The 19,823-nt window shown below is 43.3% G+C and overlaps 1 protein-coding gene across 1 annotated transcript; it reads right to left on the bottom strand.

Annotated features, from left to right (window-relative positions):
• Positions 1 to 13: 13 nt before the first annotated feature.
• On the bottom strand, positions 14 to 19,540 carry LOC309612933 (uncharacterized protein). The gene is made up of 2 exons (XM_082359281.1): positions 6,164 to 19,540; positions 14 to 1,284 (listed from the first exon to the last, which is right to left on the bottom strand). The coding sequence occupies exon 1, from the start codon at positions 7,706 to 7,708 to the stop codon at positions 6,212 to 6,214; it is 1,497 nt and encodes a 498-aa protein (XP_082215407.1). The 5' UTR covers positions 7,709 to 19,540; the 3' UTR covers positions 14 to 1,284; positions 6,164 to 6,211.
• Between the last annotated feature and the right edge of the window lie 283 nt (positions 19,541 to 19,823).

Below are 19,823 nucleotides of genomic sequence, written 5' to 3'. Positions count from 1 at the left end.
TTATTAAAACAACTGTGCTTACCTGTTTCATTTTATATACAGAAGCTCAACTGTTGCATATATTATTACTTAAAAATAAACTGATAAATGTCATATGGTTTATAAATTGCTGGTTTAATCCAATTATTCTTTTTTAAAAATTGTGGTAAAATACACATAAAATTTACCATCTTAACCATTTTTAAGTGTACAGTTCAGTAGTGTTAAGTACATTGACATTGTTGTACAGCCAATCTCCAGAACTCTTTTCATCTGAAACTCTGTACCCATTAAACAACTCCCGGTTCCCCACTCTCCCCATCCTCTGGCAACCACCATTCTACTTTCTGTCTCTTTGAATTTGGTTCTCTGATATGAGAAATCTCATATAGGTGGACTCATACAGTATATATCTTGTTGAAACTGGCTTATTTCACTTCGCATAATGTCCTTCCCTTATTCTTTTTTCCGAGTATCTGCAATGCATAAAGTCTTCCAACTTGAGTTAATTTTTTAAAATTATAAACATAGAAATACTGAAGCATAGGGCAGAAAAGGGGAAGAAATATAAAAGCAACTAAATTTTTGGAAGTTTTGATCCAAAGTACCGTACTACCTAAAAATGTACTTTTGCCTATAATTGGAAATTTTAAAAGCAAACTATCCCTATATTAGACCATTCTTGCATAAACAGTCCACTGATACAAAGAAAGAACATAAGAGGAGAGCAGTCCCAAATGAATTTTATTTGATTATCATTAAAATATGCAATCAAATCAGCAGGTTTTAAATCCTTGGGAAGAAGGGAAACTCATATTGCTTAAATCAAATGAACATACAAATAAACTGTAACATGTTATAATACCCTGATTGTATTAACCTTTCTGATAGCTTAATGAGGTCACAAAGCATCCTTAAATACAAGGAGTTGCAATTTTCAATGTCCATTTCTGTGGGATTTGTACTGACACATTCACCCAGAGTATGTGAGACATGATTTTCCGCTTAGAATGCTGGAATGCTTTCACAAGAGGAGTCTATTTTAAAAACCAACTTCTTTTAAAATGAAGTTCATTTGGAACAGCATAGTCGATTATGGCTTCAAATTCTGGCAATAAACATCTTTACTGTCTGGGGCTGGAAAATTCTCCCCACTCTGCAGCACAGACTTGGCGGAGGCAGCTGGTCAAGTCTGCTGGGCTGAGACAGGCCAGGGCTCCATATGGAGGTTTCCAAATCGAGATTAAGGTAAGTATTTGTGCTTTTATAAACTTGCACTTAAATCTGTAGGAACATTGGTGAGTTCTGGAAAGAAAAAAGCAATTTTATTTGAGATGAGACTTACAAACATAGAGAGGAACCAAAAACTGAAAGAGTTGTTGATTTGCATTCTCTCTCTGGAAATAAAGCTTTCAATAGAGAAATAACCCTAGACTGATCTGGGGTATTACAGCCCAAGTTATGACTAATAGGCTTAAGAAAAAGGCTCTTTAATAACTATCGCTTGGAAGGAAAGCTTATAATAGACACCTTATAACAAATTATACATCAATTACACATCAATTCCAGCTCCTCCATTTATGTGACATTGAAAGAATTACATAACCTTCCAATATCAAATCTCCCTTCCATGAAGTGGAGATAATAATGGTGCCTTATCTCTGATGGTTGTGACGAATGAGATAAAGCCTGTAAGTTACTTAGCACAGTGGGTAATGTATTATGAACACCCAATAAATGTTAGCTATTATTAATAAATGTCCCATATGTGTGTGTTGATTCAGAATTATACAAAATGGGAACACAAAGCTGAACAAAACAAAGGTGAATGAGATCCTCATGGTCTAGTGGAGAAGATACCATTACTATTTAAGAGGTAATGCGTCATCTGAGGATCAAAATAAGGTGTTTTTTTTTTTTAAGTGCCTAGTGAACTATAGCACAAATTTTTATTAGTCTAGATCAGGGTTTCTCAGCCTCACACTGACGATGTTTGGGGCGAGATAATTCTGTGCTGTGAGGGGCTGGCCTGAGCACTAGCGGGTGTTTGGCAGCCCCTCTGGCCTCCACCCACTAGATGCCAGCAGCACCTCTCCCCACTCTGCGCTTTTACATCGCTGTGGTCTATGGCTGGGAGCCTCCAAGACCAAACCCCGGGGGTCGGTTTCCACTCCTGCTCTCCCCAGAGCTCCCTGTGCCTGCCTGCCTGGCCAGCCGTCTCCTCAGGGCCTGAACATTACGGCAGATGGCAGGCACCCAACAGTGGAATCTCAACCCGGGAGTCAGGGACAGGGCAAATCAGCTCTCCTCAGGCCAGCAGACAAAGATGAGACGGCCAGGTTCTCTGAGAGGAGAGAATGACGGCCTCGGACCTGGATGTCACTGGGGCAGAGTGAAATACACTGTGCTGGCTGGGAACCTGGCCAGCCAGGCTGGTCTCCCTCTGCCTCGGGCCAGTTGCTCTTGGTCAGGTGGATGACTCCAGCCACGCAACTGGAGTCAAAGCCGCTGTACAGCCCACCCCCCAGCAAAAGGGCGTGGGGTGGGGTGGGAGTAGTTACTCTCTTGTTATATAAGCAGCCACGTAATAGTCTGGATTTTGCCTTTTGGCCCACAGAGCCTAAAATATTTACCATCTGGGCCTTTATAGAAAAAAATTTGTCAACCTCTATTTTAGATAGGTACTTATCCTACCATCAGTACAGAGAAATGCATCGAAATGGTGTCATTCTACCTGACGTCATCTTGAGACAGGAAGACAAGAGCACAGCCATTTCAGAAAAGGACCAGGGTAACGGCCTTGGGCAAAACAGGCCTTGTAGGCTAAAGAACAAAGGCCCCGGGGGTCTGAGTCCCAGAGATTAACCTTATCTGTTCCCGTGCATTTTTGCAGAAAATTCTCATGCATTTCTTCCCCCTCACAGAAGCAACTCCCTATTCCTGATAGCCATCGTGGAGCCACCTGCTGATGATCAAAGACGTTTGACGATTTCTGGAAACTATCAGTGATCCATGAGACAAACCCTCCCTTTTGTTATAAAAGCAACTCGCCCCTTCTACTCTAGAAGCTGGAAGTTTTGTTTTGCTTTGTTTTCTTGTTGTTGTTGTAGTTTTCTGCCCTCTCCCTTGTGTACACGCTACCTCTTTGAATAAAAAGCTCTGCTTGCCTAAGGATCTTGTGGAAACAATATCATTTCTATGGTAGTGCCATCCAAGAACCGGGAAAGGGCCTGGCAACAATCTTTGTAGCAAAAAAATGTTATGTACAAGTAAATAAACACCTGACAGTGTTTTCCAGGATGAATACCCATGGAGCCTACACTTTATTTTTTAATTAATTAATTAATTAATTTATGGCTGTGCTGGGTCTTCGTTGCTTAAGGCGGGCTTTCTCTACTTGCGAGCGGGGTTTACTCTTTGTTGCAGTGTGCGGGCTTCTCACTGCGGTGGCTTCTCTTGTGAAGCACAGGCTCTAGGCGCGCGGGCTTCAGTAGTTGTGGCATGCAGGCTTCAGTAGTTGTGGCACGCGGGCTTAGTTGCTCTGTGGCATGTGGGATCTTCCCGGACCAGGGCTCGAACCCGTGTCCCCTGCATTGGCAGGTGGATTCTTAACCACTGCGTCACCAGGGAAGTCCCCTACACTTTATTTTATTTTATTTTATTTTATTTTTTTTAAAGATTTATTTATTGATTGATTGATTGATTGTTATGTTGGGTCTTCGTTTCTGTGCTAGGGCTTTCTCTAGTTGCGGCAAGTGGGGGCCACTCTTCATCGCGGTGCGCGGGCCTCTCACTATCGCGGCCTCTCTCGTTGCGGAGCACAGGCTCCAGACGCGCAGGCTCAGCAGTTGTGGCTCACGGGCCTAGTTGCTCCGCGGCATGTGGGATCTTCCCAGACCAGGGCTCGAACCCGTGTCCCCTGCATTGGCAGGCAGATTCTCAACCACTGCACCACCAGGGAAGCCCCCCCTACACTTTAATTAGAAACTGTTACTAACATCTAAGAGGACTGTTTTCCCCTTAGAACTAACTGGGAGAGAATTTAGCAATTATTCTCTAGTTATTGGCCTCCTGCCATTACTTCAGAACAGAGCCCACAGGTAGAATTATGAACACAAGCACCCTTCTTAAAAAGCCTTCAAAGGTTTCCCACTTCCTCACACCCAACCCCAAGCACTCTTGACTCCAGCATCGGATTATCCTTTCCCAAATGTGTCGCCAGCAAGCCATGGACTGACTGTTAAATCTCTGAGTCTTTCTGTTGATGATTTTCCCCCATGCATGGAATGTTCTTCTCATCTTCCTCAATCAACAGACACTTTAGGATCCAATTCAAAAATTCCTCACCCTGTATTCTGGAACACTGTGAGCAGACTCGTGTTACAGCACACTGTGTTAGTCATTCCTAGATCTGTCTGCCCTGATCAACAGTGAGCACTTGGAGAGCAGGGGCACCTTCTCTCTGAATCCCCAATGCCTAATGGAATGCCTGGCACTTGCTAGAAATTCAGTAAATGCCGGGTCAGTGAATTAATTATTTGAAAGGCACTGCATGGCTCTTCCTGTCAAAAATAATTATTCCACTAAAAATTATCAGGTAGACACCAGCCTACCCCTTCTCCTTCCTTGTCTAAAATTTTCTCCTCTTTAGAGAACAGGGTCTCTAAGCTTTCTGACGGCAAGGTCTGCATCCTTTCATGTTTATATGCGTTTACCATTATTCCTGGCACTTAGTAAGTGCTCCTTCAAGAATTACATGGAGAATTATTTCGATCACATGAATTACTTGAAAGAATTAATGGGAAAAAATGATCTTTTTCAATAATACTAAACCCTTAACTTCTGGAATTATTATGGTTTGTCAGTGTTTTGCTCTTAAAAAATTTTTTATAGAGATAAACATAAATCACTGAATGTATTTCATTTTAGAATCCACGTGTCCAAGTTGTACAAAATCAAAAGAGCTAAAATGCTTTGCCCCTATGATTATCTATAGAATATATATGTGTTTATATACCTAGAGAGTGTTACACATTCTCTTAAAGGCGAATTGGAGAAAATCATAAGGAAATTAAGAGTTTGACTTACACCTAATATTCAGTTGTATCTCACGCTGGAAATGAAACCAACCAATATGAAATAAGGATGAACACCTTCTGGAATATGTTGGTAGCATTTAAACAAGGAGCATTAACATAATTTCAAAGTATTGCTCTGCCCCCCATACTCTTCCTCCCTGCCCCCCAAGTAACTTATCAACAGGATTAGAGAGAAAGACCAGGATATTGACACTCAGCACTTAACCCCCTGAGAAGCAGGGTCACCAATTTTGACCTTCACATGATCTTTTCTACCATTCCAATTGACAAGGCTTTGGGAGTTAAGTGAACTTCCTCCTCAATAACCTTAACCACAAAATTCATCCAATAGGTCAGAATAAAGGGTCTTGGGGTTTAATAGAAAGCGCATACGATTTAGTACAAATAACCAAATGTTTTCCAAATCTCAGAATCTTTCCAAGTTTCACTCTACAATTAATTTTTACCTTTACGTTGACTCATGTAAAGTATTTTTTACTTAAATAAGTGGATTTCAAAAAGGAACCATCACAATTGTATCAATAAATAGAGAAACCAGTATTACTGGGCATGAATAAAAGTTACCCACTGAAATAACTTTGTTAACACAAATGGTATTAAATCCTAGCGGGGTGCAGGTGTTGCCTACCAAAGCGTTACAGAGGTGTTAGAGATCACTAACCCCAAACTAAGGACATTCTCCTTGATATAATCAGAAAGATTGAAAAGGGAGTAACTTTCCCACTGGAAGGCTCACTGCTATTTGTGCTGTGTCCCTGTACCACCTAAAATCATCTTGTTTCAGAAACACTGCAGAGTCCCCCCACCTTAGAGGCCCTGAAGGAAGGTAATTAACACCGTCTCCCCACGAAGTCGAAATAAAATATCAGGCTGGAAGAGCCATAAAACCTTAACAGCAACTCATCCACTCAGAGCACTAAGTTTCAAAAATCTACCAAAGTTCAAATGATCTAATCCCTGAAGGAAGAGGCCACTTCACCTCCAGTAACTTAACGTTTTTGAAGAGAGGGGGTTGAGGAAACCACCAGAACATGGACCCGGAAACAGTTAAGGAATACTGCAGGTATTCCTCCAAAGTCACTTACTTGGTGGAGGCCTTAGGCCCACTCGGAGGGCTGGGGTCTGGTTCTGTGCTAGAGAGAGCAACTCCTCCTCTCCAGGACGGGGATGGGCGCCCTGCCGGGGGGCACTGACTGCTGGGCTTGAGCAGCTGGAGCTGGGGACTCAGGGAGCAGGGATGCAGTGTCAGGGGCGTTCTGACTTAGCTCCTGGCCCGCTGGTGGCGGGGTCTCGAAAGCAACTGGCTCTTTGTGAAACTCCTGGGCAGATGGAGACTGGCTTGGTCCAATCCTCTGGACTAAAGAGCCGCTCTGGGAGGTCTGTTGGGTGTGATACATGGTCTGAAAGTCCTGGATAGCCTGGGCCACCTGAGGGTCCACAGGTTGGGTGTGAAAAGACTGGGTGGGCAGAAGCTGGAGCAGAGAGACCTGGGTGGCCAGACCCTGGGATTGGGAAGCCAGAAGAGGTGGTGGCTGAGTTTGACAGGCCTGAGCAAGAGTCTGGAGCTGGCTCTGTGAAGCCACAGGCACCAGGAGGTGGCTCTGAGAGGCCACAGGTACCAGGGGTTGGCTCTGAGAGGTAAGGATGGTCAGAGGCTGACTTGTAGAGCACAAAGGGACAGCAGGCAGGCTCTTAGAGGCCAACAGGACCGGAGGCTGAGTAGTAGAAGCCAAGGAAGCTACAGGCTGGCTCTTAGAAGTCAGAATAGGTAGAGGCTGGCTAGTAGAGGCCAAGGGGGCAGCAGGCTGGCTCACAGAGGCAAGAGTAACTGCAGGGGGCTGGCTCGTAGAGGCCAAGGAAACAACAGGCTGGCTCTTAGAGTTCAGAATAGGTAGAGGCTGGCTAGCAGAGGCCACGGGGACTATGGGCAGGCTCTTAAAAGCCAGGATGGCTGGAGTGAGAGGCTGGTCCAGAGGAGATGGAGTGAATGGCTGCACCAGATGGGTCCATGGTCCTTTAACAAACCTTGGGAGACTAGCCTCAGTGCCTAGGGGACCTGCATTGGGGCCCAAGGAGCAAACTCTCTTTAAACTTTTGACAGCTTCAGGTTTGGGGAGATCCTCGCTGCCGAAGTCCTGAGCGTCGCCGCTCTCCTTGGCACCTTCCATCCCGTCTTTGTCCTGGTCTAACTGGTTTTCGACCTGGCCCGTGACGGTCATATCCAGAGCACTCCCTTGCAGGAACCTCTTGCGGTGCCGCCGCCGCGGCCGCATCCGCATAAAGGTGTTGGAAACGCTGCCCATGTTGAAAGAGAAACGGTTGCTGATGGTCTGGCTCAGGACTTCCAGCGTGGTGGCGGAAGGCAGGTGGTAGGGCCTGTTCAAGGGCTCTTCAGAAGACAGTTCGATGTTACCGCTGTACCAGAAAACCCACCAGAGGAGGCTGAGGAAGATGATGATGGAACCCAGGTAAAGCAACAGGTCGTAGAAGAGCAGATCGGCGAAGACCCCGGTGAACATCACGGTCGCGCCCACCGTGTCGAAGGCGACGCCCAACCAAAAGAAATGCTTACAACGGCCCAGACCCGACCGCTTCTTGGTCTTGTCGACGTCGTTAATCGAAAGCTCCATGAGCTCCCACTGTCGCCGCCACCAGGTCCGCAAAAGCGACCAGGCAGGCGGCACCGCCACAGGCCAGCTGTGGCCGCTGGGTCCCCATAGCAACGTCTTGGGGGCGAGCCAAGCAGGAGGCGGGGCGAGAGGGCGGGAAAGAGAGGCTGCCGCTCACCTGTCCGGAGGGAAAAAAAAAAGGGGCGCGTCCCCAGATCCTGGCGCATGCGTGGTACGCCCCGTGGCCCGCCGGGCCGCTTTCTCCGCATGCGCAGTGCTCCCTCCCTGTGCTACCCTCGCGTGTTCGTTCCTTCTGGGATCCTCGGAGAGTAGAGAGTTTACCTCTCCTGACCGTCGTCTTTTGTCCCCGCCGTAGGGGGGGGGGGGGACGTATCTACATTCCTTTCCCCTCGCCCCCGCCTTCCAGAACGAGGGTGACATCCTGAAGGAGAGCAAAAGGCAAGGATCCTCTTCTAGGAATTTCCCCTTCTCAGCTAGGAGTACAGCTTGGTCTCAGGTATTGCCACTTCCAGAGTTAAAGGCTTTCCTTTGTTTTGGTGAAGGATTGGCTAGATTAGGGTCTGTTGATAGATATCTTAATTCCGATCTTATCTGTTTGCCTCCTAGTGACTGAACTATTACACACTTATACTAGTTAATAGCTGGCCTAGAGGTGAATTCCCCTGCCCCTACCCGTGTCTTCAGTTTCTTTCCTTTTAGTTTTCCTTACAAAGTTTTTTTGATGCTCCCTGTGGCATGTGGGATCGAATCCGTGCCCCCTGCAGTGGAAGCACGGAATCTTAACCACTGGACCGCCAGGGAATTCTATTTTCGTTACAATGTTAAGGTAGTTGAAAAAACATTGAAAAATTGGTGTATTAAAACTCACAACATTGGTGGACTTCCCTGGTGACGCAGTGGTTAAGAATCCACCTTCCAATGCAGGGGACACGGGTTCGAGCCCTGGTCCAGGAGGATCTCACATGTTGCGGAGCAACTAAACCCCTGCGCCACAACTACTGAGCCTGCGCTCTAGAGCCTGTGCTCTGCAGCAAGAGACGCCACCCCAATGAGAAGCCTGCGCACCGCAAGGAAGAGTAGTCCCTGCTCGCCGCAACTAGAGAGAAAGCCCGCAGGCAACAAGGAAGACCCAACACAGACATAAATAAATTAATTAATTAAATAAAAATTACTTTAAAAAACCCCACAAAACTCACAATATTGGGACTTCTCTGGTGGTGCAGTGGTTAAGACTCTGGGCTCCCACTGCAAGGGGCACAGTTTCACTCCCTGGTCAGGGAACTAGATCCCACGTGCATGCCGCAACTAAGGGTCTGCATACCACAATTGAGGAGCCTGCATGCCACAGCTAAGACCCAGTGCAACCAAATAAGTAAATATTAATATTAAAAAGTCGTGCTCAGTTATTACCATTCTATTAAAAAAAAAAAAAACTTCACAACAGTATTTTAAGTATTTATACCAAAACCAGAATTTATTACAATTTTACATTCCTGGTCTTAATGGAAGCAAACATCAATAATACTATTAAAATATACTTCTTAGTATATCTCGTTTTCAATGGAGATTGTCTTTTTTTTACAATTTTTCATGAGCCAGTAATTGTCTTTAACTTTTTTTTTTTTTTTTTTTTTGGCTGCACCTCAGGGCTTGTGGGATCTTATGGGATCTTAGTTCCCCCACCAGGTATCAAACCGGCCTCAACAGTGAAAGCGCCGAGTCCTAACCACTGGACCACCAGGGAATTCCCAAACCACAAGATATTTCTGAGTAAATAATTTTTAAAAAGTTACTCTTTTTATGAAAGAAATGTTTGCTTTACTTACCTGATAGTAAAAAGTAGTTCTTATACAGGAACACAGATCAAAGCCTTTCAGCACAACCAGCAAGTGTGGCTGCTCTTTGATATGAAGTCGGGTCTTGATTGGGTCATTATAAGAATACAGTTTCTCAGAGAAAGATGCTTTCACACCTCAGATTAGTATTTTTTCTTAAGTCAATAACTTAATGAACTTAATTATTCATTTATTGGCTAAGAAGGAATTCATTAACCAGAGGAAACATGAGCAACTACTTGTTAACTGTCCAGTAGCCAGCATGATACTAACTGGGTTTAAATTTCAGAAATAATAGATTTCTTTTACACTGATAACGCCTTTTAGCTGGGAGCTGTTGGTCTGTCTTTGGTTTTACATACTGTTAATATACCATGACAAATGATGTGACATACTTTAAGCCGCAATTTTTTTATTGCAGTATAGTTGATTTACAATGTTGTGTTAATTTCTGCTGTACAGCAAAGTGATTCAGATATATATATAGGGTTGGCCAAAAAGTTCGTTCAGGTTTTTCCATAAGAATATATATATTCTTTTTTACATTCTTTTCCGTTATGGTTTATCACAGGATATTGGATATAGTTCCCTGTGCTATACAGTAGGATCTTGTTGTTTATCCATTCTATATATAATAGTTTGCATCTGCTAATCCCAACTCCCAATCCATCCTTCCTCCACTCCCCCTCTCCCTTGACAACCACAATTGTTCTCTATGTCTGTGAGACTATTTCTGTTTCATAGATAAGTTCATTTGTGTCATATTTTAGATTCCATGTGTAAGTGATATCATATGGTATTTGCCTTTCTCTTTCTGACCTACTTCATTTAGTACGATAATCTCTTGGTCCGTCCATGTTGCTGCAAATGTAAGCTGGATGTCTTAACTCTGCCTACACATTAGAATCACTTGGAGAATTTTTAACAAATGCTGATGCCTGGGCCCCAGCCCCAGAGATTCTATTTAATTGCTCTCGGGTAGGGCCCCAGCATCAGCATATTTTAAAAAATCTTCCTAGGTGAATCTAACGTGCAACCAAAATAGAAACCTCTTGCTTTAAACATTCCTCAGAGGTCAACTGATAGTTTAGAAGAGTGGAATGAACGACCATCGAGATTTAAAAGTTGAATCTATTTTACTTATTTGATTACTTGTCTTTCCCTGCATTCCAAACTACATGCTTCATGAGGGCAGGAACTAAGTCTTATTCATCTTGGTATCCCCACAGCCTAGCATAGAACTTGGCATATAATCTCTTAATGAAATATTTTTGAATGAAGGAAGAAATAATAGGACTTGGTAGTTGATTGGACATGGGATGGTGCAGATAGTGGAGTCAAATACGTATTTATTATTTTACTTGTTTATTGGGCATATAGAACCCTGGAGAGCACTTGGGAAGAAGGAATGTGTCTTGTGGGCTAATAACCAGGCCTCTGAAAGCGTTATCAAGGCCTTGGTGGCTATCAGATTTGAGGTCCCTCACTCCTGAGTTCATCCTATCAAGTCCTCAAATCTGTAGCTAGTACCAGAGGCTGGGTGCATTTCCATTAGGATTAGAAGTTGGACTTTGGGGTAAAGTATTAAGTGATTAATCAGGAAACTTTTACATTATGAGTAAAAAGAAATCTTGTGAAGAAAAAAATGTCTTAAATAATGTGCAAATGGTTGTTAGAGGTATCCACTACAGGAAATGGGATTGTCAGGGAGAAATTTAACTTTTTACTCTTATGTACCCATTTATCATTATATAGTGAACTTCTTTGTCTCTTGTTACCATTTTTGGCTTAAAGTCTATTTTGTGTGATTTAAGTGTAGCTATCCCTGCTTTCTTTTAGTTTCTACTTGCATGGAATGTCTTTTTCCATCCCTTCACTTTGATCCTTTGTGTGTCCTCAAAGCTGAAGTGAACCTCTTGTAGGTAGCATGTAGTTGTGTTGTTTTTCAATCCATTCATCCACTCTGTATCTTTTGATTGGAGAATTTAGTCCATTTATATTTAACATAATTAATGATAGCTCTGGACTTACTATTGCCATTTTGTTAATTGTTTTCTGAACATTTGGTAGTTCCCTTTTTCCTTTCTCCCTTTCTTGCTGCATTCCTTTTTGAATTGATTATTTTCTATAGTGGTATGCTTTGATTCCCATCTCTTTATCTTTTGTGAATCTACTGTAGGTTTTTGCATTGTGTTTACCATGAGGCTTACATATAACATCCTATAGGTATAACCATCTCTTTTACACTGATAACAGTTTAACTTCAATCACAGACAAAAACTCTACCTCTCTACTTTCCACTTTTATCTTTTTGATGTCACAATTTATGTCTTTTTATTTTGTGTATTCATTAACAAATTATTGTAGTTCGCAGACATTAGTTCTTCAAATAAGCTTTCTGCCTCCTTCTCCCTCACTTTTCCTTCTGGAACTCCAATAATTTGAAAAATGTTTCTCTCTCTCTTTTTTTGATGTAACCCATAGACCACATAGGCTTTCTTCATTCTTTTCTCTTTGATCTCCTCGAACTGGATAATCTCTAAATTCCTCTCTTCTATCTCACAGATTCTTCTGTGTGATCCATCTGCTGTTGCTCTCTATTGCGTTTTTTTGAATACATTTATTTATTTTTTATTTTTGGCTGTGTTGGGTCTTTGTTGCTGCACGTGGGCTTTCTCTAGTTGCAGCGAAAGGGAGCTACTCTTTGATGTGGTGCTCAGGCTTCTCATTGTGGTGGCTTCTCTTGTTGTGGAGCATGGGCTCTAGGCGCGCAGACTTCAGTAGTTGTGGCACATGGGCTCAGTAGTTGTGGCTTGTGGGCTCTAGAGTGCAGGCTCAGTAGCTGTGGCACACAGGCTCAGTAGTTGTGGTGCATGGGCTTAGTTGCTCCAAGGCATGTGGGGTCTTCCTGGACCAGGGATTGAACCCGTGTCCCCTGCATTGGCAGGTGGATTCTTTTTTTTTTAATTGAGGTATAGTTGTTTCACAATGTTGTGTTAGTTTCTATTGTACAGCGAAGTGGAGTTCCCTGTGCTATACAGCAGTTCTTATTAGTTATCTATTTTATACATATTAGTGTATATATGTCAAGCCCAATCTCCCAATTCATTCCCCCCTGACCCCCCGCAGGCAGATTCTTAACAACTGCGCCACCAAGGAAGTCCCTCTACTGCATTTTTCATTTCATTCATTGTATGCTTCAGCTCCAGAACTTGTTTGGTTCTTTTTTATGATTTCTATCTCTTTGTTAAACCTCTCATTTTATTTGTATATTGTTTTCCAGATTTCATTGAATTGACCTTCTGTGTTTCCTTGAAGCTCATTGAGTTTCCTTAAAACAGCTATGTGAATTCTTTATTGGGTGAATTGAAGATTTCTCTGTCTTTGGGTCTTGATACTGGAAGATTATTTTGATCCTGTGGTGGTGTGATGTTACCTTGATCTTTTATGTTCCTTGGAGTTTTGCTTTGCTATCTTCACATTTGAAGTAGCAGTCATCTTCTCCAGTCTTTACTAACTGCCTTCTGAAGACAGATACCTTCTATTGGCCAGGCTAGAGATTCTGAGGCTTTCTCAGACCTTATATGGGTACACATGCTCCATGCTTCTTGCTCCCTCTTGTGGCAGAATTCTTAAGCTTCTATGCCTTCTCTGGATGCTGCAAAGTTGTTTTCCCAAAGGTGGTGCTAAAGCTTTAGCACCACCAAGCTTGTGGTCTGTCCCCAGCCCACAGATTCAGGTTGGCTTTCTGTGTGTGTCCACTAGCTATGCACCAAAGTTTGTTCTCGCTGCTGCTGTCAGGAGCACACACAGGGACGTGGCCCCAGAGGGGTGGTGTGGTGTGGGTGAGGCACCTGGGGCACTGAGGGTGACGGTGGGCCAATTCGCAAGTGAGACATTCCCAGCGACGTATGGGCGGGCTTCCCGATGGAGTCCCGATGCAGCTAGTAGGATTTGCATCCCTTTAAAGCCCTCAGAATCCTATCTCCACTATCCCGGCCTCTTCCCGCCCTCCAGTCATGTGGTTCAGGATTCAGTACTGTGGACAGGGCAAGAGAGGAATGAGCCCCTTGGGCTGCATCCTGCACAACTGGGAAGGCTGGGCACTCACTCATATGCTCTCCCTTTCCCCTGCAGGAGATTAATCGTGGGCCGAGGAGATCTCTCTTGGCACCAAGTTGGGCTGCCTTGGGGGAGGAATGATGTGGATAAAGTCAAGCGGTTCCTCTTACCCTCTCCATTGTGTCCAGACTTGTATTTTTTTTCTCCTTTCATGTCCTAGAACTTTTCCTCTGGAAAGCTGGACTTCAACAAAGGCTCTCTCACCCATGGTTGATTCTAGGGACTCCCAGACCACAGCAGAGAGAATCTGGAGCCAGTTCATGGGCCACTGCAGGGTCTATAGCTGGGACCAAGATCTGTCTGCCTATTACTTGAGCACAGGTTGGCAAGACTCCTCCTGCGTCCCTTGGCCTATGGTGCTGGATCCCACAGCTCCCTCAGTGGCACCTTTGTCCATAGATGGATGCCAGATTTTTGTTGTTGGTTAGGGTAAGGGACAAAAATGAGGAATGTCTATGCCACTCTGATGCCAACATCACCTACCCCATTTTAACTACCTTTAAGTCTACAATTCAGTGGCATTAAGTATGTTCACACTACTGTGCAGCCATCACCACTATCCATCTCCAGAACTTTATCTTCCCAAGCTGAAAGTCTATACCTATTCAATGGTAACTCTTCATCATCCCCTCCCCATCAGCACCTGGTAATCACTATTCTACTTTCTGTCTCTATGACTTTGACTATTCTAGGTACCTTTCATTTAAGAGGAATCATACAATATTTGTCCTTTTGTGTCTGTTTTTTTTTTCAGTTAGCATCCATGTTGTTCAAGGTCCATCGATTTTCTAGCATGTGTCAGAATTTTTCTTTTTTAAAATTTTATTTTTATCTTATTTATTTATTTAAAAAAATTTTTTGGCTGTGTTGGGTCTTTGTTGCTGCATGCGGGCTTTCTCTAGTTGTGGCGAGCAGGAGCTACTCTTCATTGAGGTGCGCGGGCTTCACATTGCGGTCCGTGGCTTCTCTTGTTGCGGAGTATGGGCTCTAGGTGCGCAAGCTTCAGTAGTTGCAGCATGAGGGCCCTAGAGCACGTGGGCTTCAGTAGTTGCGGTGCATGGGCTCAGTAGTTGTGGCAGGTGGGCTCTAGGGTGTGTGGGCTTCAGTAGTTGTGGCGCATGGGTTTAGTTGCTCTGCAGCATCTGGGATCTTCCTGGACCAGGGCTCGAACCCGTGTCCCCTGCACTGGCAGGCGGACTCTTAACCACTGCGCCACCAGGGAAGTCCCTTCATTCCTTTTTAAGGTTAAAAATATTCCATTGTATAGATACACGTTTTGTTTATTCATTCATCCACTGATGAACATTTGGGCTGTTTCTCCCTTTTGGCTATCCTAGCTTTCTTCTTGGCACTGTTGACATTTGCTCCTTGTTATGGACTGAATTATGTCCTGCCAACATTCATATGTTCAAGCCCTAGTGTGACTTTCTTTGGAGAGAAGGCCCATAAGGAGGTAATAACATTAAGTAAGGTAATAAGGGTGAAGCCTTAAGCCAAAAGGGCTGATGTCCTTATAAGAAGGGGAAGGGACACCAAAGATTTCTCCCTCCACATGCACAGAGAGGCGTCCATTTGAGGACACAACAAGAAGGTGGCCACCTACAAGCCACGAAGAGAATCCTCACCAGAAACCGAGTCTGCCAGCATCTCAGTATGAGATTTCTAGCCTCCAAAACTGAGAAAGTTTTTGTTGTTTAAGCCACTCAGTCTATGGTGTTTTGTTATGGCAGTCCAAGCAGACTAATACAGACTATCCTGCATAATTCTTTGTTGTGGGAGGGCTGTCTTTTATACGGTAGGACATTTTGCAAGCACCTCTGGGCTCTACTTGTGGGTAGATGCCAGTAGGACCTTCCTCTCCACCCCCAGGTTGTGACAACCGAAAATGACTCTACACATAGCCAAGTGTTTCCTAGGAAGCAAAACTGTCCCAGTGGATTACCACTGATGTAGAGGAATCGAGACATGTCTATCCGGCCCTGAAAGTCCTGGCTCGGTTGCTTTCCTTTTCATAGGGGGTGGCTGTGAGAGAAGGAAAAATACCCTGTGGGAGAAAGAGGCAAAGAGCTTAGGCTTCAGCCCACATTTCTGTTATCAGGCAATATCAGAATCCAGAGAATGGACAAAAGACATCCTCATCCTACCCGCCTCGTTTCTGTTTAATGAACAGGGATTATGGTACTGATTTTGTTGATGTTTTCTTGGTCCCACCTAATTTGTGCTCTGTAAGTAGCAAAAGCTATTAAAACTGGGTCATCTTGGGGCTTCCTTGGTGGTGCAGTGGTTGAGAATCCACCTGCCAATGCAGGGGACATGGATTCGAGCCCTGGTCTGGGGAGATCCCACATGCCGCGGAGCAACTGGGCCCATGAGCCACAACTACTGAGCCTGCGCATCTGCAGCCTGTGCTCCGCAACAAGAGAGGCCGCGATAGTGAGAGGCCCGCGCACCGCGATGAAGAGTGGCCCCCACTTGCCGCAACTAGAGAAAGCCCTCGCACAGAAACAAAGACCTAACACAGCCAAAAATAAAAATAAATAAATTAAAAAACAACAACAAAAAACTGGGTCATCTTTAACTTTTAACTGATGACTTGGTTGATGTTAAATGGGAATAGGAATTTTGCCCTGTTTATTCTAGAGAACACTGATTGTTGAATTTAGGAAAGGTTTAGTAAACTGGCTCTGAAGAATTTCTCCCTAAACCCACCTCTTCTGTTAGTTATTTATTGTATCACTAACATGTGGAGAGAACTTGGAATTATTAAGAAGAATTTTTCCCTCTGCCCCAAACACAATCTAAGAAAAGCTTTTCTGAAAATGGAAATGAACTGAATAGAAGCAAGGTCTTTGTTGCTATAGCTTAAAAACTAAAATTTTTTTCAGGTTTAAGAAGAATAAATAAAATGGAGATACATTTGAGGCCTGGCTCTGCACACAAAAATGGATAATAGGCTCATTCTGGCTCTTGCATCCCAGATGAATGTGGAGGTTCCTTCTGCAGGTAGACACCATAATGCTTTGCTTGCCTTTGACTCACCTTCTTCATTGTTGTGCTATAATATTCATATGTTGAGTATCAGAACCCAGAGAAGGAGCAGTCCAAGGATAAAACTTATCCAGTCTTTAGCTGACAGAGCCATTCCAATCGATAACAGCAAATATCCTAACATAAAGCGAATGATGAATTGGCGGTACAAAATCAAGAAATGCCTTTCATGCTGCATCTCCTGTGACAAGGTGTTTAAAATAGGAGCACGTGGGATCCCAGCCACGGCGGATTTTTTCTGGTGGCAGAAAGAAGAGAAAAAGAATTACAAAGAATTGCAAGAATTACCATTGAAAGGTTGACTGAAGAACTCATTTCAGAAGGACATTGTTTTCAATATGAAGTTTATTTGTACCCATAAGGAGCATGACTGATCAGACTAGAGTTCTACTCTATCTAGTTTTCTGGATATCGATAAAGAAGATAATGTTCTAGGATCATCTTGAATATCTCCCATGAAAGGTGCTCAAGAGAATGCCCAGCTTGAATTCTGTATGGCTTTAGACAACTTCAGGAAGTAATCTGTTATTGAGTAAATCCTAGTGAACTTTTCTACTTTATAAAAACAAACATATGATCAACAGAAAGTAAAGTCCATATGAACTTAAAAACCAACAGTTTGAGCCGCAATCGTTTTGTATCTGGATAGTGATCTGTAATTACTTCGTGTGGGTGAAATGTCTATAGGATTTGCCACTCTGAACTTTATTTTTTGATTTAAAACATTTTTTTAATTTTTAATTTTTATTGAAGTATAGTTGATTTACAATGTTGTTTTAGTTTTACTTGTACAGCAAAGTGATTCACTTATATATATATATTTTCTTTATTATATATACATATATGTGTATACATATACATATATATATTCATTTTCAGATTCTTTTCCATTATAGGTTATTAGAAGATATCGAGTATAGTTCTCTGTGCTGTACAGTAGGACCCTGTTGGTTTGAACTTTCTCTAAATACAAACATGTCATAAGGTTTCAGTGTTAGCAGGTATTTGTTGTTAAACAATCAGGTAGGCAGCCGAGATAGCATGGTTATTTAGTAAATTCAGTGCAAGGAAAAGGCTCCTTGGGGCCGTATTTACACACCAGGCCATGAGGATTTGACAGAACAGAGGAGCTCCATCCCCTTGGGCAAGTTACCTGTGTAACCTCAGTTTCTTCACTAGTAACAATACCCACCTCATTTGGCATTTGAGAGCGTTAAATTAGCAGGCCTAGGAGAGTGCCTGGCATAACAGCTAATGTCTATTAACTTGTTTCAGGCCTGTCTCCCATAGAGCCAGAATTTGCAGCCAGCTGAGTGGAGAGGTGAAATCTGTCCTTATCTACCATTTTTCTGAACAAGTCAGATTCTTCACTGAGGCACGGGTGCCAGGGAAGGAGTTGGAGGCCTCATCTGACAACTTGCAGGTGGACTTATTCTAAAGCCGAAGTACATGCAAGTACGAGAATGGAAACAACTCAGAGGGCTAATCTTTTCAGTATCAAGCCTAGAACTTTTGAGATTTGATTTCTGACCCCCAAGTTACAGGTCTTCAGCCCCTGTGGTTCAGTGGAAAGGTGCAGAAATGGAAACTCTAGGCTGTCTCTGGTAGACACCCCCTTTGTAGTATGTGCTACCTATCTTTTCTCATTTATGGGGTTCCCTGGTGGCACAGTGGTTAAGAATCTGCCTGCCAATGCAGGGGACACGGGTTCGAGCCCTGGTCTGGGAAGATCCCACATACCTTGGAGCCCGTGAGGCACAGCTACTGAGCCTGTGCGTCTAGAGCCTGTGCTCTGCAACAAGAGAAGCCACGACAATAAGAAGCCCACGCACCGCGATGAAGAGTGGCCCCCGCTCGCCACAACTAGAGAAAGCCCTCGCACAGAAACGAAAACCCAACACAGCCAAAAATAAATAAATAAATTTATATAAATCAATCAATCAATCAATCAATAAATAAACGTAAGTAGAAGCTTTAATCTTTTCTCCCACACCCCAGTGGATTTTCTTGTTTATTCCCTATGGTTCATGCACCTCTCTATGAAGACCCTAGATGATGTCCTGCCCCCTCCATTTCAGCTCTGACCTGCAAAATGGGTGAGAGGGAAAACCTTACATCCTTTATGAGAGTGGAGTTTTAAACTGAAGTAGAATTTTTAAAAAAGACTTCATTTTTAAAAAGCAGTTTTAGGTTTATAACAAAATCGAGAGGAAGGTACAGAGATTTCCCATATACCTCCTGCCCTTGCACATGGATAGCCTCCCCATTATTAACATCACCTACTGATGTGATGATACTTTTTTTTCTTTTGGCTGCATCACACGGCATGTGGGATCTTAGTTCCCCAACCCGATCCCCAGGGATCAAACCCGGGCCCCCGCAGTGAAAACGCCCGAGTCCTGACAATTGGACCGCCAGGGAATTCCCGAATGGTCCTTTTTTTTTTTTAACCAAAGATGGACTTACATTGATACGTCATAATCATTCAAAGTCCATAGTTTACCTTAGGGTTCACTGTTGGTGTTGTACATTCTATGGGTTTGGACAAAAGTATGACAACATATATCCATCATTATAATACCTGTAAAAAACAAAATTCAACCGAGTAAATTTAAAGATCTAATTGGCTCTGTTTTAACTTATTGTATAGAGTATTTTCACTGCCCTAAAAGTCCTCCATGCTCTGCCTATTCATCTCCCCCCAGCCCCTGCAACCATGGATCATTTTGTTGTTTCCATAGCTTTGCCTTTTTCAGAATATCATATAGTTGGAATCATATGGTATGTAGCCTTTTCAGATTGGCTTCTTTCACTTAGTAGTATGCACTATGGTTCTTCCATGTCTTTCCATGGCTTGATAGCTCGTTTCATTTTAGCACTGAGTAATATTCCATTGTTTGGATGTACCACAGTTTATCAGTTTACCTACTGGAAGACATCTTGGTTGCCTCCAAGTTTTGGCAGTTATGGTTAAAGCTGCTAAAAACATCATGTGCAAGTTTTTTTGTGTGCACAGAAACTTTCATCTCCTTTGAGTAAATACCAAGGGGCATAATTGCTGGATCTTATGGTAAGAGTATGTTTAGTTTGGTAAGAAATTGCTGAACTGT

The sequence above is a fragment of the Balaenoptera borealis genome (genome assembly GCF_965194805.1).
Source record: "Balaenoptera borealis genome assembly, chromosome: 16".
Taxonomy (NCBI): Eukaryota; Metazoa; Chordata; class Mammalia; order Artiodactyla; family Balaenopteridae; genus Balaenoptera; species Balaenoptera borealis.
This window is presented reverse-complemented; position numbering and strand designations above follow the sequence as displayed.

Bases quoted from the DNA above. Each gene is read 5' to 3' on its own strand.
- LOC309612933 (XM_082359281.1), bottom strand. From the start codon at position 7,708: ATGGAGCTTTCGATTAACGACGTCGACAAGACCAAGAAGCGGTCGGGT.